General features: G+C 37.6%; 1 protein-coding gene across 1 annotated transcript in view; it reads right to left on the bottom strand.

Annotated features, from left to right (window-relative positions):
• Positions 1–21824, bottom strand: part of LOC104489249 (vacuolar protein sorting-associated protein 13B-like) — a 117898-nt gene extending 96074 nt beyond the window's left edge. Inside the window, exons 1-3 of the mRNA XM_010131392.1 lie at positions 21666–21824; positions 19678–20380; positions 10381–10518 (exon numbers count right to left, since the gene is read on the bottom strand). Of these exons, the coding sequence (XP_010129694.1) occupies positions 10381–10518; positions 19678–20380; positions 21666–21824 (1000 nt within the window). The remainder of the gene's footprint in view (positions 1–10380; positions 10519–19677; positions 20381–21665) is intronic.
• Positions 21825–25709: the final 3885 nt, after the last annotated feature.

Below are 25709 nucleotides of genomic sequence, written 5' to 3'. Positions count from 1 at the left end.
CCATGTAAGATTTAGCTGAATTAAAAAACCCAAAACAATCTTAGAAAAAGGTCTGTAGTACTCCACAAGCCACAGCTAACAGAAGTTTACACTGAAAGGCTATTTTAATTGTAACTTACAATTTTAATTAATGATTTTCTGAAAATGCTTTCTCTCGTGTTACAGCCTTCCACACTGAACTAGAAACTGGCAAAACACTAGCTAACATGTGGGCCCAGTAGAAAGGCAAGTGTTAAAGCCAGGAAGCTGGACTTCAGAAGAGAGCAGGATTTTTAGGCATCTAAACCCACACAAGATTAACTTGGAAGATTTTTCAAAATACTTATGTACTGATATATTTAATTAAAAAGGGGAAGAAAAATGTCCTAACACTGTTGAAAATCTCTCCACCGTTCTTGGCACTGAAGAATAAATACCCCAAGACCGCCTACCTTCTTGTACACAAGATTGGTCCTCTCCTCCCTGTGAATGGCGAAAGGAGACTTACAAAGAAAGTACAAACCCGTGTGACATTATGATATTAATTTACTTATGATACTCAAATGGAAAGGCGTGTTACTCTAATTAAATGTTAAAAAAAAAACAAACGCCAAAACTATAAACCAACTAAACAAATGATCAGCATTTTTAACGTAACCCAAGTTTGAAATCCAACTCGCACTAAGATTTGGGTTTCTGAACCATTTGGGCACTTTTAAAACAATTCTGATAGCGACTTAATTTTGTCCATTAGTGATGTAGTAATAAAGGAGTAAGACAGATGTTCTTGCCTTTGCTACATAATTAAGTTTGTAAGTTAGTAATGAGGAAAGAACACTTACTGCTTGGTGTGACAGCTTTCACTTCTAACTACTTTGTCAAAGGCACATTTTATTGCCAGTTCTTTCCTATGGTAGTATAGCCCAGAAGAGGAAAAAACAACAAAAGCCCCTTTGACCCCAAAACTGCTTAGACGTAAGATGACAAAACAGGTGTCAAGCTAAAGCCAGAGAGTATGCTGATTGGAAAAGATGTAAAAGAAGATGAATACGAGAGCAATAGTTCTATCTTGGGCTTTCTCAGGCCAGGGCAGACACAGGGTGCTGGCGAAGCTCAGCGGTGAGACACGCGTGGCACCTGTGGTCCAGGGCCTGTGTTTTATCACTGCTGTTAGTCACTTGTTTGCACAAACACTGCACTCATCCAAAAGAGCAATATCAAAAAGGACACTAGAACACCAGGAAAATGCAAATGTCTTCCCTGTTTTCTGTTTGGAAATGACATGTCGCACAGAAAAACGTTGTCATGACTGGTAACTTAACAAAGGTTTGTATTAAGCTATTATTATCCATCGAATCAGCTCCAACAGAAGGTGTTGGCGAAGTGTAATTGCAGAAAACGTAACTGGGGGAACCTTCACTGAAAATATTTTAACTACCTATCTCATACTGACACAGGTTATTTTTACAACTGGGGAAAGATTCTGTAAGGACAATCTTTGGCATTTTAACTAAAACACACAAAAAATAAAAATATAATTGAACAATCAACATGTTTTTAGTCTTTGTCCTGTTTTACACTTTATACCTAACACTGTAAAATAAACTTTAACTTCCTTCTAAGAAAAACATATTTAAGTGATGGACAGAAATGGTGAAAACTGATGAAATACAAAAAGCTATTTATAGCAGTTGATGAAGACAGATGTTGAGCAGCTTCTTCAGTCACTCAAAATGGGCTAAAAAGAGATGTTACAATGTAAAGGGTCATCTAGATGCAGCTGGAGTAATATTTTCAGGGTGCAAAATCCAAGAGTAACAGTCTTTTTAGATTATTTTAAACACCTTGGGAAACACAACTCAAAACACAGTGCAGATTCTGCGCTGGTAGGAAAACACAGATTCCTATAATTCAAACAACTCTTTGAATTGTCCAAAATTACATTAGATTCAGGACAGGGCAAAAGCCATCTTTAACCACTCAATTGCCTTCTAGTGTCTGCTATCACAATTACACTCCAATGCTTTCTTTAGATTTAAGTCACGATTGCAATAACTTATTTTGGCAGGTGTTATCTATTTCCAGCAAATAAACAGTAAAGAAATGACCGTGCTTGTAAATAGATTGCGTTCAAGTGAGTTATTTCTAGTTATGTTTAAATCAGTCTGAACTAGATGTTATCAAAGCAATATTATTACAGCGTGGCATTTGAGGGTACAATTTGAATTGTTCTTTCTTTCTCTCGATTTCTTCACTACATCTCATTAGATTACCCAGTTAATCCACGTCTGTCAATTATTAGTTTCTAATTACCCATCATAACTTTCCGAACAGCTACTAGGAAACAGAACGATGACATAACTATTGAGTTAAAAGGAGATTAGACAAATATAAATAAATGACACTTATTATATGCTCCCACCACACCAGGAGATGACTTAACAGTGAAAGGAAAAGAATCATGTTACAATAATGAAATCAGAGAGGGAATTCAGATCCCAGAGGCGATTCTACGGAGTTTATGTTAATGTACACCTTGTGGGGGACCAAAAATCAACTGGAATAGTTTCCTGAAGACTGTTTCCAGCTATTTTCTCATTTAAAAAGTTCCAACTTCACTTGACCCATTAGTCATCATATTACTTACATCTATCATGTATTTTGAAATCCATTACAAAAAACCCAATGGATTCAATATGGCCTGTTTGAACAAAATCATAACATCTATAAAAGAAAACCTATGAGCAGCACACTGAAATTTCTGTCTGAAACAATTTCTTTCTTTGTCGTTTTATTACTTAGAGCTTCAGATAAAAAATTTCAGGGTTATGAGTACTTTGCCCTTGTTCTCCATAACATTCAGATTTGTACTGTGAAGATATAATTTTATTCTGTGAACTTGGGTAATGATATTACTCAAAAGGACTTTTTCTTTGGTGGGCTAAGGATGAATAAGCAACACAAAAATAACAGAACTCCTAGCAAGCTGCTTTAGGTCAATCTCAGCTCTCACTGAAGCGAGTGGGCTTATTCTAATATATGCCATAACTTAATGTACACTGGGTTACTATTTCTATGACTCACAAACTACCACAGTATACTCTTAATCTGAAAAACCAGAAAGTAAATGCCATGAAAATTATTTATAAGCTTTATTTGTAAGACTCGAATCTTGTCACAGACTACGAGAAATGTTGAACTGTGGGAGAGAAAAACATGGCATTTTCCAAGAATTTGTTCATTTCTCATTCCTCTCATTCTACATTGGATCTTCTATTATTCATAGCTAATATATAGAAAAGGAGAGCTCTTTTTACGTCAGGTCTTGCTCTCCGGTACCCAAAGGCAGCTGTAAAATCAACTTCTTACCAATATTACAGCTATAGAAGAAAAATACTGTTTGCCCTAAACTCTTAGGAGGATTGAATTTCCTAGTCCTATACAGCAAAGGAACAGACAACAGGCATTAAACATTTACCACCAGTAATATTCCTTCTCTGGGAGCCACCCATCCTGATGTAAGGAGTCTAACAGAGGAAATCTGAGGAAGGTAAAGGTAATCTTGAGCCCTGATTATGATTTGGAGTCAGGGTGGCCCTTCAGTAACAGGGAAATGGCTGAATTGCAAAAATTAAATTTATAAAAATAGGAAAGTGAGAGACATGTAAAGAAAAAGACTAGCTGTACTGTTCTCAATTGTCCCTGGTCAGGCATCAAAAGAGAGACAAATTAAAAGAATTGAAAAGCAAGAAGAAATACAAATGAATTGTTTTTATCCTCTAATTCATCATTCCCGATTTGGATCAAGTGAAAAGAAGGACGAAACTTGAGACAAGGCTTCAGAGGCCATCTGCAGTCCATCTCGTATTCTGCTTCTGTGAGACAGATGCCAATTAGTCTGAAGAGACTGGTAGTCACTGATCAGTATTTCTACCTACTGCCATCTGTCTGCTGCAGCCCTACAGAAGCAGCTCTCTAAGGCCAGTGTGGCAAACTACAACTTTTGGGGAGCTTAATCAGCTTGAGCCATGCTGGGTGTTCCCCAGTGTCAAGGTTTAGAGATGCCTAGCAGTAACAACTCCTACTTCCCCAACCTAGTACGTCATTGACATTACACAAAGCTGACACTAACACATTAACAGCTCTATCTAGCCAGTGCCTGGGTTTGAGATCTCAGACGAGGTTCAGTGTGATGTAATTCTATTAATTTTTTATAATAGTGTCATGGGTTAAGGCTGGGCCAACCACTAGACGAATGACACACGCTCTCTATTAATTCCTCTCCCTTCCCAAACGGGAAGAGAAAGAGAATGAGGGAGAGAGACTTACGGATTGGAAAACTAAAACTGCTTTAAAGAAAATAGTAACAATAAAATGAAATATATACAAATATATACAGTACCAATACTGAACCCATCACCCTGATGGCAACCACATCGCTGTCACCACTGATGCTGCAGTGCAGGTGCTGGGGAAGACCCACACTGGACTCAGCGGCAGATGGGAGCCGGATTCAGGAGTTGGATTCAGGAGCTGGATGCAGGAGCTCGATGCAGGGATGCACAGATTGGGATCAAAGGCAGAACGGACAGAGTCCTCCTCAGACACTGGCCACTGAAGAAGAGAGTTTGTGATCCCTCAGCTTTACACCCAATATGACGTCTATGGGATGGAACACCTTGTTGGCCAGTGTAGGGTCACCTGTCCTGTCTGCTCCTCCCCACAGGTGCAGCCTCTACCTTACTGCACCCCCACCGTGGCACAGGATTGAGCAGTGACCTCGGTCTGCACAGGAGCAAGTCTAAGCCAGAGCCTTTCTGCACACCAGTCCCTGGCAGTGACTGTGAACATCAAGTGTTATCACTGCTGGGAGCAGACACTGTCTGCAAACATGTGCTGTTAACTTCAGAAAGTGCCGTTACTTAGCAGAGACTGAGCTGGAAAGTAAAATCTCTGAACAGAATGAGTTCTGTTCTGACTCAAACCAGGACAAATTGTCACAATTGAAACAAAATAAATTGCTACACAGCTTGAGGAGACCAAAGATACTGTTAATAAAGGATGGAGGGTTACTGCTATTGACAGAATGTTGACTGAAATTAAGCAACTGTGCAACTACTAAATAAATACACTACAGAAGTGTGGCAAGAAAAAAAACTATAATGGGGGCACTGGGAGGCACTACCATGTAAGGAAAACCCTATGGGAAACATTAACTCTCTCACAGAGAGTCAGAGAAGTTGAAGAACAATACAGTGAGATGAAATAAACTGTTCCAGGTCATGGAACGTGTTTGTGGAAAAGAAAAGAAACCATAAATACTAACTCTCTATTACCTGCTTAGCTGCTGAATAATACATCCATATAAAAGACATACATGGAAAAAAAAATCAGAAAATTGAGCAAATGTTTGAAATAAGTTTTAAAAGAATACCAATACACTGAAAAAGATATCAAGAAAATATTTTCCAACTTATCCATGTGGCTTTGGTGTGCAGTTTTCCTTTTCAGTACTTAAGCATTTAAGAAGCAAAGTTTAAAGTAAGTGTTGTAGACAGTGCTTTTAGAAAGGTACTTTGATAATTTTACACATTATTACACTGACTCTACAGACAATGGATGTGTCAAAACCAAAGCAGTACCTACAGGCTGCTACACCTGTTTGGAATATTTCTCATTGCCCTCTTAATCAAATAAATATAATTTCATGGCTACAGTGTCAGTGCTTTAAAAACTTGTTTGTAAAAGAGCAAAGGGGAAAAAAAAAACTACTAGAAAGCTCAAAAGTTTTGCAAATGACCCAGAGTTAATTAGAAAAGTCTGCACCCTGGCTAGTTCCCCTTCTCACGTGTCAGCTCTCATTAAATCAAAAAATTCTCATTTCAAAGTTAACAAACACCATGGTTAACAAAACTGTTAAACTGGGATCAAGTGGGCACATTCCTAGGTTTATATATGATGTCATGCTAAGCAGCCCGCAGCTGAACTTGCAAGTAGTATGAATGATTTTTCAATATATTAAGTATCTGATCTAATGCTAATTTTCCCTCTATAGGCTAACTGTGCTGGGAACAGGTGGCCCTGCTTTCAATTACGGAGGGCTAACATGCCAGTGTGAGGCCTGGATTAGTTCACCTTCTCACAGGGAATTTGCCTCGGTTGGGAATGGATTTATTATGGCTTCACACATGGAATGAAGCTCATGTCAGCTGAGGGCAGTGATACATCATATGATTCAAATTAACCTGCTGTGGACTGTTCCGCAGGGCTGATACTGTGTATTAAAATGACGACATTTTTAAAACAGCTTGAAAGAAACCAGCATTGCTGAAGTGCAATGGTTCCAATTTGTTCCAACTAATCTATCACCTGCTGGAGATATTATTCTAGGGGGTTTCTGGTAGCTGCTATTTTCCAGGTTTCTCCAAACCACTGACCTTGCTAATGGATACAACTGTTGCCTCTGCAAACATGGGGGAAAAAAATCTGGAGAGAGTGCCATGGTACAGTTTTGTTTGTCACTTTTTATGCATAACCCTAGATCCAGTGCTGTGCCCCTCACCACAGTGTCCACAGTGCCAGGGAGGGACTGGCAGGAAACAGCAACACCCCAGTCCTCCAGTTCTCACTTAATCTTTCAGTGGAACACAGCATTTCTTAGTTCATCTGGATAATTTCTTCTGCAGAAATTATTTTGAAAGGTAAAGCATGAAGGACCGCAGCTATTTCACACCTAGCCTAACGTCTTCCAAAGGAAGTCTTGGGGGAAGAGGACTTTGGTATAAGCCATACATATTTTGTGTGTGTAAGTATTTTAAGGCAATTTCTATGAAGCTGTTCTTCATAAACATGTTTTGTATCATTTGCATGCAGAAAGAATACATCAGAAAGACAGCTTTTATACCTAAGAAAGCACAATTGATGTAAAAAAAACCCCAACAACCCAAAGAAAATTCTAGAGGGTTCAGAGAATACATTTGCAAAAACTATTAAAATAAGATGGTCACATTTGTTCCTCCCCTAATAATCACATCTAACGGTGAAGCAATAAATGGTTCACTTATATGTATTATACAATAATTAGATGTACAATCCATAACAGCTTGAATATAAAAGAGAGAAGGTCACATAAACTGATGTGGATGGAATTTAAAAAAATTTAAATAATTAGTTGCTGTAGAAAAAGAAAGAATAGTCCTTTAATACACTGTGGGGTTAAAATTGAGGTCTGTTCCCACAGGCCTGATGATCAATGCTTATTTCTCCCAGGATCCTATTACCTTAAATCTGGAAGAAATACAATTTTTCTTTAGATGCCAAAAATGTACAAAATAATCAACTCGTGCGGCAAGAAGTGCATTAATGTATCCTGTTATTCTCATTTAATTAGTGGTTTCCAAGTTTAGCTACTCGCTGTAGATTTTTGATCTCCGAGCTAATATGGACTGACAACCTGGTTTCCTGTGTGGTGAAACCACTCCATTTTTCTATGGAACACTATCTACTTATCTGCTTCAGCTGACAAACAATTTACAAGGAGGACTGGTTTTATCTAATGCAGCAAACACTGGGAACCACTTGCAGATTTTTTCCTTTAACTGCTTGCATAGTAGTTTGCATCATAAAACATATTATTGTATTTGAAATCTAACCTCAGCACACCAGCAACATATTTTGTAAGAAAAACGACATTACAGTTAAACCACTGAACTCTGCACACTTAAGACTTATACAGAAAGCTGTGCAGTTACCTCAGCTGCTACGTTCAGACGTTGCCTGCGCAGGCAGAGCTTTCAGACGTGTGTCGACTTGTCAGAACAGCGCATCAGCTGCACCCACCCAACAGGGAGCACCTACCAGCGCATCCAGCGCCGTTTAACAATTCAATTACTGCAGTTATGAAACACATATAAATCTCTGTGAAAGCACACAGTATGTCCTCAGAAAATACAGCAGTTAGTAGCAGCATTATTTGCCAAACATTCACCAAAAAAGAGCAGGCCTTTGGGGCCCACAACGTAAGTGTACTCTGGCGGTGCATTCGTTTACTTAATTTATTAACTGTGACATCTCCTGTCACAAATATCGTTTGACTGGTGACCTCACAAGAGCTCTCAGGAGTTTTGCTGAGGCTCTTGTCCTCAATAAACAACTGCCAGCTTAGTCAGGGTCTGGTGATGTTGATGCTTCCTTCAAGCCTGCTGATGGCCAAGCTACCTTGCCCTAGAAGAAGCTGTGGTTAGTGGACTCTTCCCCCTCCGGAGATTTAGTAACAACTTTTCCAGCAGCCTGCTGAGGAGCTGTCAAGCTTTCATAACCCTTTGCATGTGCTGTCCTGATGCAATCACTTGTGGAAAGCACCTTCCACTACTCATCCAGTGAATCCTCCAGCCCCCGAGGAAGGCTTTTTGATAAAGGATAGTTTACTTGAAGATCTCTCACAGTGGCAACAGCTGAGGTTAGAAAAATCTGCAAAAGCATGCAGAGCTGTTTTGTTTAATTACACCAGCAAACCACTTCATTAAAATTCAGAGTAATTACTGTTGACTCATGTGTAATGATAGCTCTAATTAGCAGCAAAGAGATGATTAAAAAAAGTGTCTTTTGGCTAAGATGAGATTCTGGAGGAAATCTCTGATGTTCTATATGCTTCGAGAGAATAAATAGACAGAAGTTTATGGTGCATCAATTATGGTTTTTCAGTTCCCTGTTTAGCCAAATACCACAGAGGAGAGAGATGTAACACTGATTTGGGATCTGACTGAATTGTAAAGAATGGCTCCTTGTTAATATATATGTATATGTACATATATGTAATACATGTAAGTATATGTTAATATATACTTGGCAAGTTGGTACCAACTTCCATGTTTGCTAGCTTAGTTAGAGGTCTGTCCTACTGACAGGAGAGCATCAGGGGTACACCTTCAGGTATGTAATAAATTAAATATAAAGGTGCTCCAGGAAACTACAGTGAGAACCTTGAGAAAAGGGTAATGCAGACAAAGGGTCTGGGAATATGGGAATCTGCTAGATGTGGGGAGTGGAGAAACAAAAAAGATTGGGAAAAGAAAAGATGAAAGAAAATCAATCTGGCACCAGAGACCAAAGACTGCAGCCTGGAGAGAGAATACATTTTCCTTTTGGCTTTCTAATGGAACTCAAAATTCCTGTCTCTTGATATTCCTCTGCTTTTGTCAGCTATCTATAAAGGCCACTGATAGCAGGTGTCTCTACCCATCTTGTGCTGGTCATGACCAGAATGAGAAAAATCTATTATTATTGATTAATCCTTTAGTTCAAACGGCAGTGGGTCTGGGGGTTCAAAGTCCTACTAATGAAGCCAGATAGGGATTAATACAACAAAATTAACATAACACTTTTAAGGCAGCACAAAAAACCAAAGAAGGGGCAGTGATGAGGTTGTTCACACAAATATTATTTCCTTAAGACTCCTGCCTGCCTGCGTGCAAAAATGGATTTTCAAGTTACTCAACAACAGTATTTATAGTTAGCAGGTAAATACATTTTCTGGTTGTTCAGTTTGATATGCTGAGATCTGATAGGTGAACGTGATTACTGCGTCACTCTAAGACAATATGACCTGTGTTTCCAACACCTAAATTTCTATATTTTTAAGTACCTTGGAAAAAAAAAATCACAGAATTCAACAATTGCAACAAATATGCATAAGAGAAAATTATGATGGCGCAGGTAAGTGTAAACACATTTTCTAAGTTTTACTATAACCTCAATTATATTCTACATAGTAATAAATATGTAGCTATAAATACATAATTTCCAAAATAGAGAATGGATGACATCAGTTTGCAGGAGTTTCTGACACTTTAGGAGTGAAACTTGAAGCCATATTATTTTAAGTCAATGCTAACAAACCTCCATACTATGCCACTTATATTCTATGTTAATGAAAGAAACACAATATCACCATTTTTTATGTGTTACAGTATTAACACTTTAGATAAGAATTTGCAATGCTGGGTATCCAGATTCCAACGAGAAGAGAAGGTGGCTTATAAAAATCTTTGGAAACATTTTAAAAGACAGCTTATATAAATGTAACTAATACAATTTCAAATGTTTTAGGGCTAGAAGCAGGTAGGTGTTATTCTATTGGAAATTTGCCAACCTCAGCCTTCTTGAGGAGTAAAATTTCTAAATTTACCTTCAGAAGAAAATAAATATTTAGCCCTTAAACCTATGACTGGTGCAGGGCTAACCATTCCTCAAGTTTGATTTTAATTCAGGATAATTGCTGGAGGAAAATGTCACATTCGTTAGCGAGGAAAACAACATTTTTCTGATGATCTAATGTGTGTATCTATGTGTGCACCCGTATCTACAAACAGACTCCAATAGAGATTAAAGTGTGATGCCTACCTGGTCCATTAAGGAAGTCTTTAATTTGCACTGTGATAAGAGGAGGTGGAATACCACTTTTAGCATCTACTTCTCCTGCTACTGTCTGCAACCAAACCTTGCAATAATCCAGAGCTTCCGGTAGAGTCTTCCCAGGATCTACAGGTCATAATGATCATAGGCGTTAATGATATTGCGGAGATATGATACGTAACAAAACAATACATACAGAATTGATTAAATAAAATAAAAAAGTTAAAAATGTAACAGAGTAAATAATATTCCTGATATGTCTGTTATACACAGCATGTGTATAACAATGCATGCATGCATAGGCAAGAGGTCAAAACTGTAACTACAGAAAATGTAGAAAACCCTCAGAAATACCAAGTAAAATATGAGTAAAAGACATCAGTTACCACAAGATGACTTAAACAGCACACAATTTTAGCTTTAATCATGATGATACTTAAAAGAATTTGTGCTCAAAACCTGCTACATCTAGATTGTAACTTCATTGCCAGGTAAAGAAAATAATAACGTAAAGACAAATGATAAAGGCTAAAAGACCAGAATGCTACCAGATCTCAAGAACAGAGCATAGTGACAATGTGGGTACGTCATTCTCTTTGGACTTTCACTCAATAGCTAATCAGTAGCTATTCTTGCATAGCACCTTGATTTGGATCAGTCTAGAGTATTAAAATAGTACATTAAAATTCATTTCCTCCAAGTGCTATTCTTGTCTTAATTTTCCGCATATCATTTAAGGAGATTTTTTGGATGTCATTCTCTCTCATTTTCAGTCAATTAAAAACTGCTATAATAGCTTTATTTGAGTTTTATTGAATGGATTCCTTTCAAGAACACTATTTACATACCCACTATTATAGTCAACATATGGTATTGTGGTGTAACAGTCATATGTAGACTGGGTATATAAAGTCAGCTTTGGAATTTGTATTTCTTGACCTTATCATGTGATTCATATAAAACTTGGCACATATGAACCCTTATGTGATTTCAAAGAACCTACTGAAACCAATTGATCATGACTTTAGATCTATATGGAAAAGATCAAAAGTTAGCACATTCTTCTGTTTTTATTTGATCAATTTTCAGGCAATGACTTTACAGCAGTATTTGTACTGCATGGCATATACATTACAGCCTTTCCATCCCTTTATTCCTGCTATACATTTATAAAGGCAGCTCTTAACAGTTATTTAAGAGCTGTCACTGAATACAACAGATTCGTGTATTTTCTGTGTGTATTTCTACGCTTTTATGGTTCTTAGCCCTTTCCTTCAATTAGACTACCCAGAATGGTGTGGCACCCTCCCTTTTCTACAGGTAATATCTTGTTTCCTGTGTCCGGATTTTGCTCAGTACACTGAAATTAATAATAATTTAAAAATCCTTACCACCAAAATACACATCTTTTCTAAAATAGTTTTCTAGTTGTTCTGAACAAGAATGTTTTCTCTGACTTGGATCTATACCATAATATACTATTTTGTGCTACTAGCTCATCATAAATAAGCAACATGCTAATTTTTTTCAGAATATATAGAGTAAAGCATTGTAAAAATTACTAAACCTCATGCAATGAACATCACTTAGTCAATTAAATTGATCTGAGTTACTGTTCATTCATAAGTATTAGTATAAACATTTAGGTGCACCAATATGGGGCAAAATGTTGCAAAATGCCCTGCCTCATTTCTGAAAGATATCATCACATATATAGCAACCTGAAAAGCCCGTTGATAGTCTAGAAAATCCAGTAAATCCAGCCAAACATTTATTTTGCAGAACACATTTACAGGTATTTCTATTATCCTAAGATGTGTTTCTGTAAGGAAATACCTAATAATAATTTTAAAGTTGTAGCTGTTTAAAGATGAAAACATCTCTGATGAAAAGAATTTACACAGCAGAAAATCCTTGTGTGACATAATACATTAGCTATACGAACACTGCCCTCAGGGCACTGGGAATTGCAGCATGTAAGCACAGAATAAAAAAAGAGAAAGGAACCATGGGGGTCTCAGGAGGTCATTTTGCTCCGTCATGTCTCCAAGGAGTGCAGCACTGTCACCTATTCATTAGCTGGAGCACTGCAGGACTGGGATACGTGCATAATGAGAAGGACTCCAGAATTTAGATTAGGAACACAGCACAACACAATGGAAGCTCAGTGCACAAAATTAGCCTCAGTCCAACAAAAATTATTACTTTTAACCCAGAACTGGCCTCACTGATTTCGAGTGGTGTGGTTTGTTTTTCGTTTTTATTTGGTGGGGAAGGGAGAGGTGGGTGGGGTTTGTTGTTGTTGAAGTTTAACTGTGCTATTTTCAAACTGAGCTAATTCTGGAAGCAAGAGAGTTCCAGAGAATTACATTGACATCAGAGGTAATAATCCCAAAGGGCCACACAAAGAACTTTTGGTTAATTTGAACCTGGGTAATAGACTTGATTGTACATCCAAATATGCCAGATAGGGATCAATAAATGTTTTACACAATGAGAAGAAAGCTAAAATCCAAAGGTTTCAAAATTGCCTATGCTGATGTATGTCAAAAATGTGAAGGGTGTTCCAAATTGGAGCTATAAAATATATTTGCGTAAGACAAATTAATTTATATTAAAGGTCAAAAGACTGAAATATGTGTATCTTGATCTAAGGTAAAACACATCGTATGCATTTTCATAGGCTAAGATCAGGAAAGGAATAAAACAATATCAATAAACAATTTCTTTGCCAAGGGCATGGGAACCACCAGGAAGCACCTGAATGAAAAAGAGAAAATTTAGGCTAAAAAGGGAGGAATTCCTGATGGGGAAAGTTGTTAGAAAAAGGACTCTTCTCCCTCAAGGAAATGATGGAAATGTTTAGAATGTTTAAAAACACACTTGACAGAACACTGTATAATATACAATAGGGAACAATTACGCATCAGCAGGGAACTAGTCTGAATAATGTATTATAATAGGTCATTTCCATTTCCATTTTCTATGATTCTCCCAAAAATCAACACTTAAATTTGCAGTTATTTGTATAAAGAAAATGCTGGAGAAAACCCAGGGGATGCATATGTAAGTAAAAGGAGAGGCTAGAATTACTCCACAGCAAGCCAAGAGAAAGAAAAGAAAAGGCTTGAGAAGTGAGAAGTGGTGAAGACGGCCAGAAATTCTATTCTCTACAGCATGTGAAAAATTTGTCTGTGGCAGCAAAAGAAAAATGGTGAGACAACTATCACAGATTGACAACTGAGACTGTAATTTAAAATCTGTAGGACTGAGAAGCTGAGATCTTCAACAGAGCCACATTTTCTCCCCTGATTTTTCTTCAGGGAAAAATAATCTCTGGCTATTTCTGAATCCACTCAAACATCCAAAGCCCATTTTGGTCTTGCTAAGGTCCAAACCTCAGCTCTAAACTTTGCAGTCTATGAAGTTTCTTCCTAAACTTGATTTGAATTTGCAAGTTTTTTATCTCACCTGCTATCCCCTCACGTTAACTAACAGCAGGCAGCAAAAACCAAACTTCTGAAGAGAAAGGGAAGTCATGGGAAATGAAAGGAGGGAGGCAGGAGAAATTTCACATCTTGAAGATTTTCATTCTCCAAAACGTGATTTTGTTCCAGTTTGTAGCCAAGCAGCGGAGCAGCTCAGCGGGCATAGCCCACGGGAGGCGTTAAGGGGGCAGGTCTTCGCAACCCAGAGCAGCCCCACAGCGCCAGGGAGGCGACAGGGCTACCGAGCGTGCGTGCAGGATGGCAGCTTGGCCTGTTCCGCTGGAACTTTACACAGACCACATGAGGTCTGCAACACACTTTCATGTCAATGGATGAAAAGAATTTTGACCTGCAGTCAGTTCTAAAAGCCAGTGTGATGTTGCAATCCTCTCTGCATTTCAAACTCTGAAATGGAACTTTTGGTCTTGTTTTAAAAATGGTTTCCACTGGAATTTAAAGAACATGAGGGGGAAAACATTTCTGCTAGCGTACTCGTAAGTGCTGTGTCAGGAGGTTCAAAAATGAGCACTTAGAGTAACCTGAGGAATGTTCATTTCCAGGCCAGCTTCTCTTGATGGGGGGGGGCGGGGCGGGCTGCACCCACACCAAGTCCATGGATGCAGATGGACATTAAATATACTCAGAGGGGAACAGGTGACATTCCAGCAAAACTCCCTCAATGCTGTGCTAGGAAACGGTCTTAAATTCTCCCTGTCTCATAGGAAGCACAGGCTGACAGAGGGGCCGTGAATCAGACTTTGTGCCAGAGCCAGCCTGCTTCGCTCTCCACGCAGCCCGGGCTTTCCACTAGATCGGAGGTTACATGTGGTCTTAGCTACTGCATCTGCTCTTCACGGACCCCCTGCCATAAGAGGCGTGGGTGTAAAAAAAAAAAAAAAGCAGTAATTCTGGATGGCCTCACAATGCCTGTTTTTTGCAAATGCGTTGCTGGTGGAAGTTGAAGAAATTCCACACATAACAGATATTTACTGAGACATTTCTCTCCCTTAAAACAACCAAGCACCACAACCTCCTCTTTGAAAGTAAACAAACAAATAGAAAAAAGATTTTCCAAGAATGCCCAGAGCGCAATGCTCAGGAAATGAGGCAATTTTGTATCTGGATTACATTACCTGAAACAAAGCAAATAGAGATTAAAAAAAAAAAACCCTTATAAAAGTGGCTTATGAGATTACATTAAAAACAATTGTACCCACTTCTATTTAAGTGGAAAAGGCCAATGCTCTGTTTGCAAAAACTAACGGTTAGCAGATGCCTTTTTGTTAAATGTACGATGAGCACTGAATAGAAAAAAGTTGTTTTATAGAAACTTTCAGGCTATTTATACAGAATATCACAAGTAAATTTGGGGAGCAACTAGTATTTTTTAATGGCACTTATTAAGTAGTTAATATTCCATTAATTTGATTTGAAGTTCCTATATCTGGCAGTAGCAATCAAGCAATCAAGCTGTGCCATTCAAAAAATAATTTAAACCACAAATGAAGTACTTTAAAACAACCATAATAAAATCAAGTTAACATTTTAATAACCGAATAAGTCTCCTCCTCCTACAAACTGACTTGCCAGTGGACTTGGTTGGAGACAAGGATTAAAGAAATTGAAAGCACAACCATAAGGTCTTCAGCTCCAAAGCAAGAAAATGCTCCCACATACAGACACTGGCTTGATGGATACGTGCTGCTACTAACAGCTAATTAACACAGTAAAAATACTTAACATTTAAATAGCATATTTCCTCCTATTTTATTCTTAAGCTCTTATTTCTTTCATCCTTCAGGAAGTAAGCAAAACCCACAGCTAGCGACAGAGGAGCCAAGTTCTTTGGATGACGTTTGGTGTTTTGGCCACTGTGCAATACTTGCTCTCTCAATCTCTCTCTCTCTCAAAAAAAAAAAAAAAAAAAAAAAAAAAAAAAAAAAAAAAAAAGAAAAAAAAAGAGTGATAGCTTTATGTGCAAGATCTCGAATTTTAGGTTCTATTACCTTGAAATTTTTCAAAAATATGAACTAATCCCTTGTCCTGAATAAAATATATGTGGCTTCGTAACAGTATTAAACATACTACACATGTTCAAAGCAGTAAACCATCAAAAGGCAGTAAGCTTAATTTTGTCACCATCCCAGTATTAACTACTATTCTCTTTAAAATCCATGTTGGTGCAGTTTTACAGGATAATTTCCCTATTTTATTAAAAGCTTCATAAAACAGACTCTCAAACTACCTGTTAGAAGCATTTCTAAATTCTCTTTGTTGACTTAAAGCTGAACAATGTATTAGAAATACACTAATGGCAGGTGAGGAATGGAAAACATAACTAGATCCAAACTATTACCAGCTTTTATTTACCCTAAAGTTTTTTTCCAGATCTAACAAAAAGTAAGACCTTCATAATTTCACAATAGAATTGTATATTTGCTTCTGCCTTGCAAGATTTGAGAGTTCTTCCAGAATTGTAGATTTTTTCTTTTAGAAAAGGTATGAGAAATTATACCACAGTATTTGGTAAGACCTAATCTACTGCTGTTGAACTAACACCAGTCAAATCTTCAGAATTACAGAATTGATTCAAAACAATTTTCCCCAATGCTTCAAAAATATTCCTAAAATATTCTTATGCAGCGTATATGGTGTGTATATATAAACACAGAAAGATGATATGAAACAGTACACTTTTTATTAGCATGTTTTAGATCTAATCTATGTAATTCATATGAGGGCCACTCCAAAAGCAATGTCTCCTAGTTCATTATGTTGGCCCATGACATCAGAGGTGGATGTTGGTGGTGTGACAGTAGAGGTTGAACCTTCCCAACAATGTTCTGTTAAATTTTGTTGTCATGTGAAAGATGGCAGCAGAGGGGCCATCTGATGAAAGGCCGTACGAAGCAAAGCATTGAATTCCTCCACACAGAAAAAATGGCACCCACTGACATTCATTGATGCTGCTGAGCGTTTATGGAGACCAAGCAGTGGGTGTCAGCATAGTGAGGTGGTGGGTGCCGTGTTCCAGCAGTGGTGACAGTGGGTCCCCTCCGCTGGTGCAGATTGTTATGAGCAGAGCACGCAGGCTCTTGTTCATCGCTGGTGAAAATGCACAGCCAGTGGTGGTGACTGTGTCGAAAAAGTGTTTTGTAGCTGAGAATTTGCTCTATCAAACAGTGTCGTTGTGATCTTTGTGCCTGTTGTAGTTTCCATGGAAATAAATAGGAGGCGTTACTTTTGGAGTGACCTACGTACATAGGTTAACTATGTAAGCTTAACCATGTTAGCATAAGTAATGAGAAACCACCCCCACAGGACTAGCAATAAAACTTCATAACAAACATCAAGTATTCTTCCATGGGCCCAGAGAAGTCTCAGCTTTCTAGGTTGTGATGAATTTGCTATGTTACGGGCTTGACGTTCTGAGCTGCTGCTGTGCTGCTGCCTATCTCCACCGTGTCATGTAACGCATACAGTGTGCTCATCAGGCCTGCTCGCCTAGTTCCACTGTTTAAATGTGGGGCTTTTTTTACGGGTGAGCATGTTTCATCAGTTCTTATAATCCAGTTAAAATATATTTTTTTATGTTTAGCTTGTATCCTCTTCCCCATCCTACCCTAGATAATGGAGAGACAGCTGCATGCATAAATACAGACACAAGAAAAACAGTCTTCTAAAGAGTCTAACCAGAAACATTCTTCAGCAAGATTCACTGTAAATTACACACTATTTATACCCTCTTCCCACCCCCCACTCCTTGATATACAGAGAAATACAGGAATATAGTGCATGCCTATTGTACAGATGGAGAGAAAGCTAACTTATTTGTTTCAAATAAATTTTATACTGTTCTTCATTTGGATGATACATCTCTTCACACAAAACTGTCAGCAAATAAGTCACAACTTCAAGAAGAATTGGCATGATTGATGAAATAGACTGCAGCAGTGCAGAGAATGTCATGCAAAGATCCTGGTGCTGTATTATATGATACATAATATAGTGTGTACGTACATAAATAACACACGGATATAACACATAGTTCATAACTATTTTCCCTCAAATATGCGTAAAGAAATGAAAAATAGAAATTTTCAATACTAACATGTTACTACAGTGGTATGACAACAGTAATAAAGCAATTTCAAGCACAGCAGGTCTTCCCAAACAAGAGGCAATAAAAACTTTATACTACCTGTTTTGCTGTGTGAATTAGTGTGTGACTTACAAGTGTGGATTAGTTTAATTAACTTATTAAATACATTTAGGAGCATGTTTTTAGGCACTAGAACTTGGACATCCACCACCTCTCATACTCTTTGGAAAAGAGCCCTAATGATTCCATAGCAAACACAGGATTCTGCCTGATGCACAAGTAAGGTACTTACTACCACCCACAAAGACAGCAGGATGAGACCAGAACTTCTGCCTTCACATAATATCTGACTCCTGCCTCCATACTCCTACCTTTGCCTGACATGGCGACAGAAAGCCGAAGAAAGGGGTTAGACCCATGTAGGGCTAATCTTTGGTCCTCCAAGAAGACCTCTTTGGGTGTCAGTTGAACTGTTGGTGACCAAGGAGCTCTCAGGCTGTATGTTCCTACTCTCTTTACTTCTTAAACTTCTTTCCATGCTCCTGTGTTCTCTGATCCACTTTCAATTTGTAGGAAGATTTTATTACAGCTTATATTTTCTACAATTCCTCCCATAGACATCAAGTTGGTGAAACTTCAGAAGTTAAATGTAGGAGCAGAATAGATAGAACTTTGCCCAGTTTACTAGTAATGTAACTTAAAAGTTCCACTATAGCTCAGATTTCTGAAAAAAGTTAAGATCTATTAAAACTATCATTTTTAGTCTTTTGCATAAGCACATTATTTTAATAACAATTTTCAAGGGATACAATCTCATTCAGCAAAGATTCGGTATAGGTGCCCAAACATATACTACTTTTCACAACTGGTGTGATGTATGAACTCTGGTGAGAGAAAAAAACTCCAATGTTTTTTACCTATAGCTCTCATTTCAGTGAATAATTTAATATCCCCATCTTTTCTGCTTGCATTTAGACTTTTTTTGGGTAACACTCTGTAATGATGCATCTTATTAAATTCTTATTTAGACAAATGGATTGCAATTGTCTGATTTATTTCTTCAGCAGTACAGATAAGACAGAAAATTTCAGAGTATTTTCCTACTGAACAGTTAGTCTGATAGGTCTTATTATAAGCTTTTTATCTGAAAAAAAAAAGGAAGTACCATTCATTAAGAGAAATAAATTATTGCAAACCCCTCTTACTGAGCTGAATGAAAACTTAAAATACATGACATCACTAAATGATATTTGGAAGATCACTATATTTTTCTTTCAGTTTATGATCAAAACACCAGGTGCTTCTACAATGTTTACCTTTAAATTTTATCAGCAGACTAGTATAGGAAAATATTGTGATATTCAGTCATAAAAAATGCTTTTTATGAAATCAGCTTGGCTTACAACTCTTACTAAGAAAACATCGAGAAGTTAGAGTAATCGCAATCTGGTAATGAGAAAATAATATTGAGAAACAGGAAGAATTGGTTGCTAAAAGGTTAGGCCTTAATTAATTTCAAACATTTTACACACTTAACCTGATTCAGCTGTGGAGTATAATCCTAAAAATATGTATATATACTGGTTGATTTTCAAAGACATTCTATCTCTCAGCTGTTTTCCACCACTCTAGTAACTCCGAGACATGCAATTACCTTGGCAGTTACAACCAGGTGTGAATGCTAAATGCTCTTACCTGTACACTTGTAGTCTGAGGCTACTCCTTTAAGACCAGCATCAAACACTGATATTTCTACCTTTTGCTTTCTGTGGTGGCAGCTCAGGAGTACAGAGGGCTGTGATACAACGAGGTAGAGAAATGGCTGTAGCTCTGTGTCCCCAGTTCCCCTGCGTCCAGGCTGCCGAACAATAGTTATACCCAGGGCTTGTCGAGCAGACGATCTTGTGGAAGCATGCAGACTTTCCAGTGACAAAAGACCTGTTTTTCTCCCAGAAGACAGGGGAACGTTACCGCTCAAAAGATCGTCTGCTGTGACAGAGGAAATGCATGGCTGACTGGACTTCTGGGTGTCACGGCTGCCACCTGAGCCCACCTCTGGAAGGTTCAAGGAGCTTTTGCTTATTTTCTCACCATCTTTCTGATCTTGTACTGATTTTGATTTAGGTAAGGCAGTGCATGAGTAAGTCATCAAGGAGATTCGACTTGCTGTAACAAAAATGTCAAACGGAATGAAATTAAGATTCTTCACAATGGAAGACTGGTGGGAAGGACGGGCAATGCGGTGGTGGCTGGTACCACTGTGCTGCTCAATCTGAACGATTCTGATCTTAACACTGTCACTGCCAATTCCACTGTCCTGTGCCCCGCTATAACGGGAAGAAGTCTCAACTGTTCCTCCATCAGGCACATCCATTTTTTTCTGCTCTTGTTTGGAAACCTGAAAAGGAAAATATTATATTAAGATATTCATATCCCAACTATTTCCATTTCAGTGGCAGCAAACAATCACTATATAAACATGATGTCACAAAGGAGAATTATAATAAAAAAATCTGTCAAGTTAACTTTAACACAGTAATCACTCATGAAAACACAGCAGGTGTCTGTTCCAATGAAATGATGACTCACAACAGATGAAGTGCCAAAAAACATGTGAAGGAAAAAAAGGATTAACGATATCCAGGCTTAAGTGACTTTCTTTTTTTTTAATTTAAACTCTTTCTTTAAAGAATCCACAAGAAATTTATGTTTTAATATAAAACTGTATCTCTGTGTAATAATGCATTGTGAGTAAAAAGCCTAGTCAGAATTGTATTCCATTATTGAGCATTGATGCTCAAAAAGTCCTCTTTGGCACTAAAATATTTTACTGTAATTAGATGAAATAGAAGGTAATAATCAACTGCAAAATCACAAAAAGACTAAATGGAAACTGTAAGCTGAAATGTATAAATATTATGTTGTAGAAAAAATATTTTTCTTCAGAGTCATGGAAGTGACAGCTGCCTTCTATAAAACACCAAAGTTGAAGGAAAAGTCAGTGCTATCTAAAGACTGGCTCTGTTACAGGGTTTGAGTTCTTAGCTTACCAAGGCTACATATGGTCTTGGCTCTGACATTCACAGGGTTTCACATGAGAAATCACTGTATATAGAAGTATTTCAGAAAGAAAACATACACCACTGAAAACCAAAAAAGAATGTTCCTTCTCTCACAGGAAATGCAGAAGTGAAACAAAAAGTTGCAAGGCTGTGTCCAGGGACCTGACAGTACCGGGTCAAGACACAGTGATATCCAAGACAAGGAAGGCTTCAGGTATAAAACACTTTCCATACTACCCATGAAACAAGTAGAAATCCTACAAAAACCATGAGGAAAAGATGGTGAGCATATGCTAAAATATTTGGAAAAAAACCCTGCAGAAATTTAACAATAATAATAAAAACAATAATAATAATAAACGATGATCATGTATGGCCAGCTCCTTATATTGATGATGATGATGTATGGTCAACGCCTCTGATTCAGACAGAGTATACACTACAGATTCATACATGCATTCACCTTGTATAGCTTCTGCAGCATAACTAATATATCTGTGCCACCCAGAATAATTGTTTCTGCTCTGCTCTATACAAGAGCTGACATTAGAAACACCCAACTCAGTCAGACTCAAGACCCATCCAGCCAGTATGCTGTTTCTGACAGCGCCAGGAGGATACTGTAGAAAGAGACCATGGACTCTGGCCACTTCCTGCAACCTGCTCCTCTCCTGCTCCCCAGGCATCCACAGCTGTTGCATTTGGGACGCCAATGGTACACGCCTGTGCAGTCATTTTAGTAACCATTTCTGGACTTTTTTTGACAATGAATTTGTCCATTTCCTTTTTGAATAAGCTGACAGTGTCTGGCCTCCACAACTTTCTGGGCAGGAAGTTTCAATTCATTTTTTCTTTGGTTTAAACTATCTCCTACAAGCATCATTGCATTTCCCTGATCTTTTTTAGAGTATGATTTGAAAGTTCAGGTCCACATTCAACTTTATCACTGTTACTATGACTTAGTAAAACTTGATCATAGCCTTCTCCTCTCCAGACAGGGAAACCCCAGTCTTTTCAGACTTCTCACAAAGAAGCTGCTCCAGCACCTTTAATCATTTTAGTTTTCCTTCTCTACTTCTTTAACTCCACTATGCACTTCTTGAGTACACAGTATTCGAGAATTGGGATCACTATGGTTTTATAAATCAGTTAAATGATGCTTTCTCTCTTGTTTTCAATCTCGATCCTGATGATGTCCAACATTTTGTTGGGTTTGTTTTGGCTGCCACTGCACATTGACTCAATGATTTCATTTCTTTGTTCCAGGATATGGTTCAATGGTTTCATTTCATCATCTCCACCCTACCAAATCTTTGAAAAGGGAGATATAAACTACGAAAACCATACCTTAACTTCCTCTTGAAAAATATAATAATGAATTAGAAGTACTTACAAATTTCATCAGCAACTATAGGAGTGAAGGGCAGTGAACTACGGAATTTCTTCTAATTTTGGTCTTTATGCAGTAGTATTAATATATTTTACTTATACTGCAGAAACTGGGTTGCGAGGGAGTTAAAGAAAGCAGTTTTTTAAAGGTTCCTTTTTATTCTGCTTTATGAAATGAAGGGAGAAACTCCTTCTCCTTTTCCTTAAAGGAAAGAACATACTAGATAAGAAGTATTACATAGGAAATCCTAAAACAGAACCATTAACTAGCTAAGATTTTCTTTGAAAAGGTTTTTGCCAGCTCTGGTTACAGTCTTTTCAGATTCACTCATGTACATATTTTTCAAATAACCAACAGAATTCCTGGCAGCTAATTTCTATGGCAGACTCACATCACTGACCTGTAAATGTGATACCACTTTTAACGCAGGCTCTGTAAAAATAACTACAGACCATTTTAATGAATTACTACCTTGTGAGCCAAGCAATCCTGATGCCTCCCGATGTCCTAACAAAGTTAGGCTATTTGCACCTCAGCCTTTCTGTCTGGTAAACTATAAATTGCTTCACCCATATTCTGCACTGACTGCACTGTAAAAAAATGGCAGAGGTGGTTTTATTGCTCATGTATTGAGGGCAAAGCAGAAGGCAGAGAGGATGTAAGGGTGAAAAAATCTTCCCATACCATTTCACTGAAATGCTGCCTGAAACAAAGTAGAGGGCATATGCTGCTAAACCCAGCAATTTTTAATTGCTCTACAGCCATCAAATCAGTCTGACGAAAAATCTTTCTAGAAGGCACAGTTCTCTAGTGAATGATGCTCTTATGGGTACTACCATCTCTTGCTCTCATCCATGGTGCGGGAATTTCTACAGCTACCTGACATTTAAGTTATGCTCAGCTACAGAGATTGAAAATACAATGTCATTCACTGATAATCTTTCAGGGAGGAAAGCATTGCATGTGTATGACTGAGAGGAGGGAGAAAGGACAATACTTCTGGTTTCTGAACAGATCCTCTTCTTCTGCCTCTTTTTACAATTATTTATTAAATATGCTGGTCTATGTAAAGCACCTCAAGGAAGGTAAGAAAGCAGCTCTGGCTCCATCCAGTTTCTCTGTGAAGACTACTGCAAGGGTGCTAACAGGTTCCAACTGCTGTGTTTGCTGTTATGTGGACATTTGACTGCAGAAACTTTACTGGGACCCCAAATCGATTCATGCAGGTCACTGAACAGGAGTGCTGCTCAGTAGTATGGAATATGAACCAGTGCCCAAAAGGTGAAAGACACCATATCTTATTACAGTTTCCCATGCCACCTGGTTCCACAATGAAACTTTGACTTACGTATGCTCTTACCACATATATTAAAAACGTTTGAAGGAGTGAGTATTGATTTGCAAGACGGCTTTATATAAGCTACGGGGTACAAAATAAAGGTGCAGAAATACCACTGGAACTTCTTGCATCAATTTCAGCTCAGTAAGCTTCAAGCCTTCCAACCAACTTAACCTGAAAATAAGCCTAGTAATCAACTTGGGAATCATTTAGGTATTCCTCTAATGGAATAAGGAGATGAGAGGGAGTGACTCTCAGTATAACAACTCTAAAAAGATTCGTTGCTTTATTATGGAATAAATGGGCCAAAATGTTAAAGATGTCAAGAACAGCAATATCAGCTTGCTGTTAGCAAATGTAATGGTAACATTTATCATTGGGCTGTATTTTATCAATTCTCTTACTCTTTACATAACCCATTTAAAATGAACAATAAAAGTTTTCTTTAATTAGCTACTGGTGTGCATTAACATGATCATGATTAAACCATAAAAACCAACCGTACATTACTCTGGTCCCCTATCCCATGTGTTATAAATTATTTTAGTTGAAAATGTACTTTGAGTCCCTTTTAAAAGTTCAACCTTCTGCTTTCAGAGAATTAAATGCATATTACTGTAGTGGAGAAGATAATGTTTCAGACCTCCAGGCATATATTAAACACACTGGCAGCACATTAGACAAAATGCTTTACTTATTAGATACTTCCTATTCTAAACAGTGTCATCAAAGGCTAAAAACAAAATCCATATAAAAGCTGCACAATGCTTCCACACAGAACCTGTGCCAAAATCCCTGTACTTTCCAACTAATGAGGAAAGGATGTGTACTCTTAACATATGAATGTAAGATTTTCCAAGCATTCACTTTAGGAAACAGGACTATTGATTCCACATGGCTTATGTTAAATGAAACTGTATTGGTAAAATAACCTTTAAGATATTTGGCATGATAACTATAATTAAACAGTATTCAAAGGAATAAAACAAAAGGGAATTTGGTTCCACAATGGCTAATTAAAATAAAATGAAAAAACACAGCATGCCATCTATCAAGATAAATTGTTATTGTTTAAGAACTATTTAAATACTGTTAAAATATACTTTAAGATAAAATCTGAAAGGACAGGAAAAATATTTGTGGCTTAAAAATGGATAGTTTGGCGAAGAAAAAAGTATAGGACGCTGAAATTTTATGCTGAGATAATAGCTTTAAAGCTTTGAGCATAACCAGATGGTACTTAAATCAGACGAATTCTACAGTTTCACTGTCAGAATGAGTTGCAATATGGAAAGGTTTTCAATAGCTAGAAAAAACATGTCAAGATGATAGTTTACTTCTTGGATCACTTCAGTGCATTTTCTCGTCCTTTCACAGTTATATATCCTATCAATACTAGACACCATAGAAAAGGTGTTGAAAGCTACACTAGTAGCTAGGGAACTGTGGCTAATTCTTCCTTTTCATGTGTTGAGATAGGTAACTTTACTAGCTTAACCCCTTGAGTTCAATAGGGCATATGACACGTATATCTATCTAGTGAAAGGGCATGGAAATAGCGTGTCCTGTAGAACACACAGAGATAAGTACATCATAAAATCAAGGGTAAATGAACAATATTTGTTTTCAAAACCAGCAAGCAGTTCCAACTAAGGTCACTGAAATCTTAACCAGGTAACTCCTAATTGGTAGAGATAAGTCTTCGAAGTTTTTACTCCACTATGAGAGGCAATAAAAACATCAAGGTAAACACACAATCTAATACTTTAGACCAATAATTAACACCTTTTCCAAACTGAAGAGAGGTGTTTTTCAACAAGTGGCAGCGTTTTTTCATTGTATTTTAACTTTCTGACTCTCAAGAGTTTTCAACAATAACAAATGTAAGCATGTGCAAATTTAACTATAAAACACTTCTGTAAGTTGCATTTTCCTT

Source organism: Buceros rhinoceros, unplaced genomic scaffold (assembly GCF_000710305.1).
Source record: "Buceros rhinoceros silvestris isolate BGI_N320 unplaced genomic scaffold, ASM71030v1 scaffold1192, whole genome shotgun sequence".
Classification (NCBI taxonomy): domain Eukaryota; kingdom Metazoa; phylum Chordata; class Aves; order Bucerotiformes; family Bucerotidae; genus Buceros; species Buceros rhinoceros.
The sequence above is the reverse complement of the archived record's forward strand: the minus strand, read 5'-3'. Positions and strand labels throughout refer to the sequence as shown.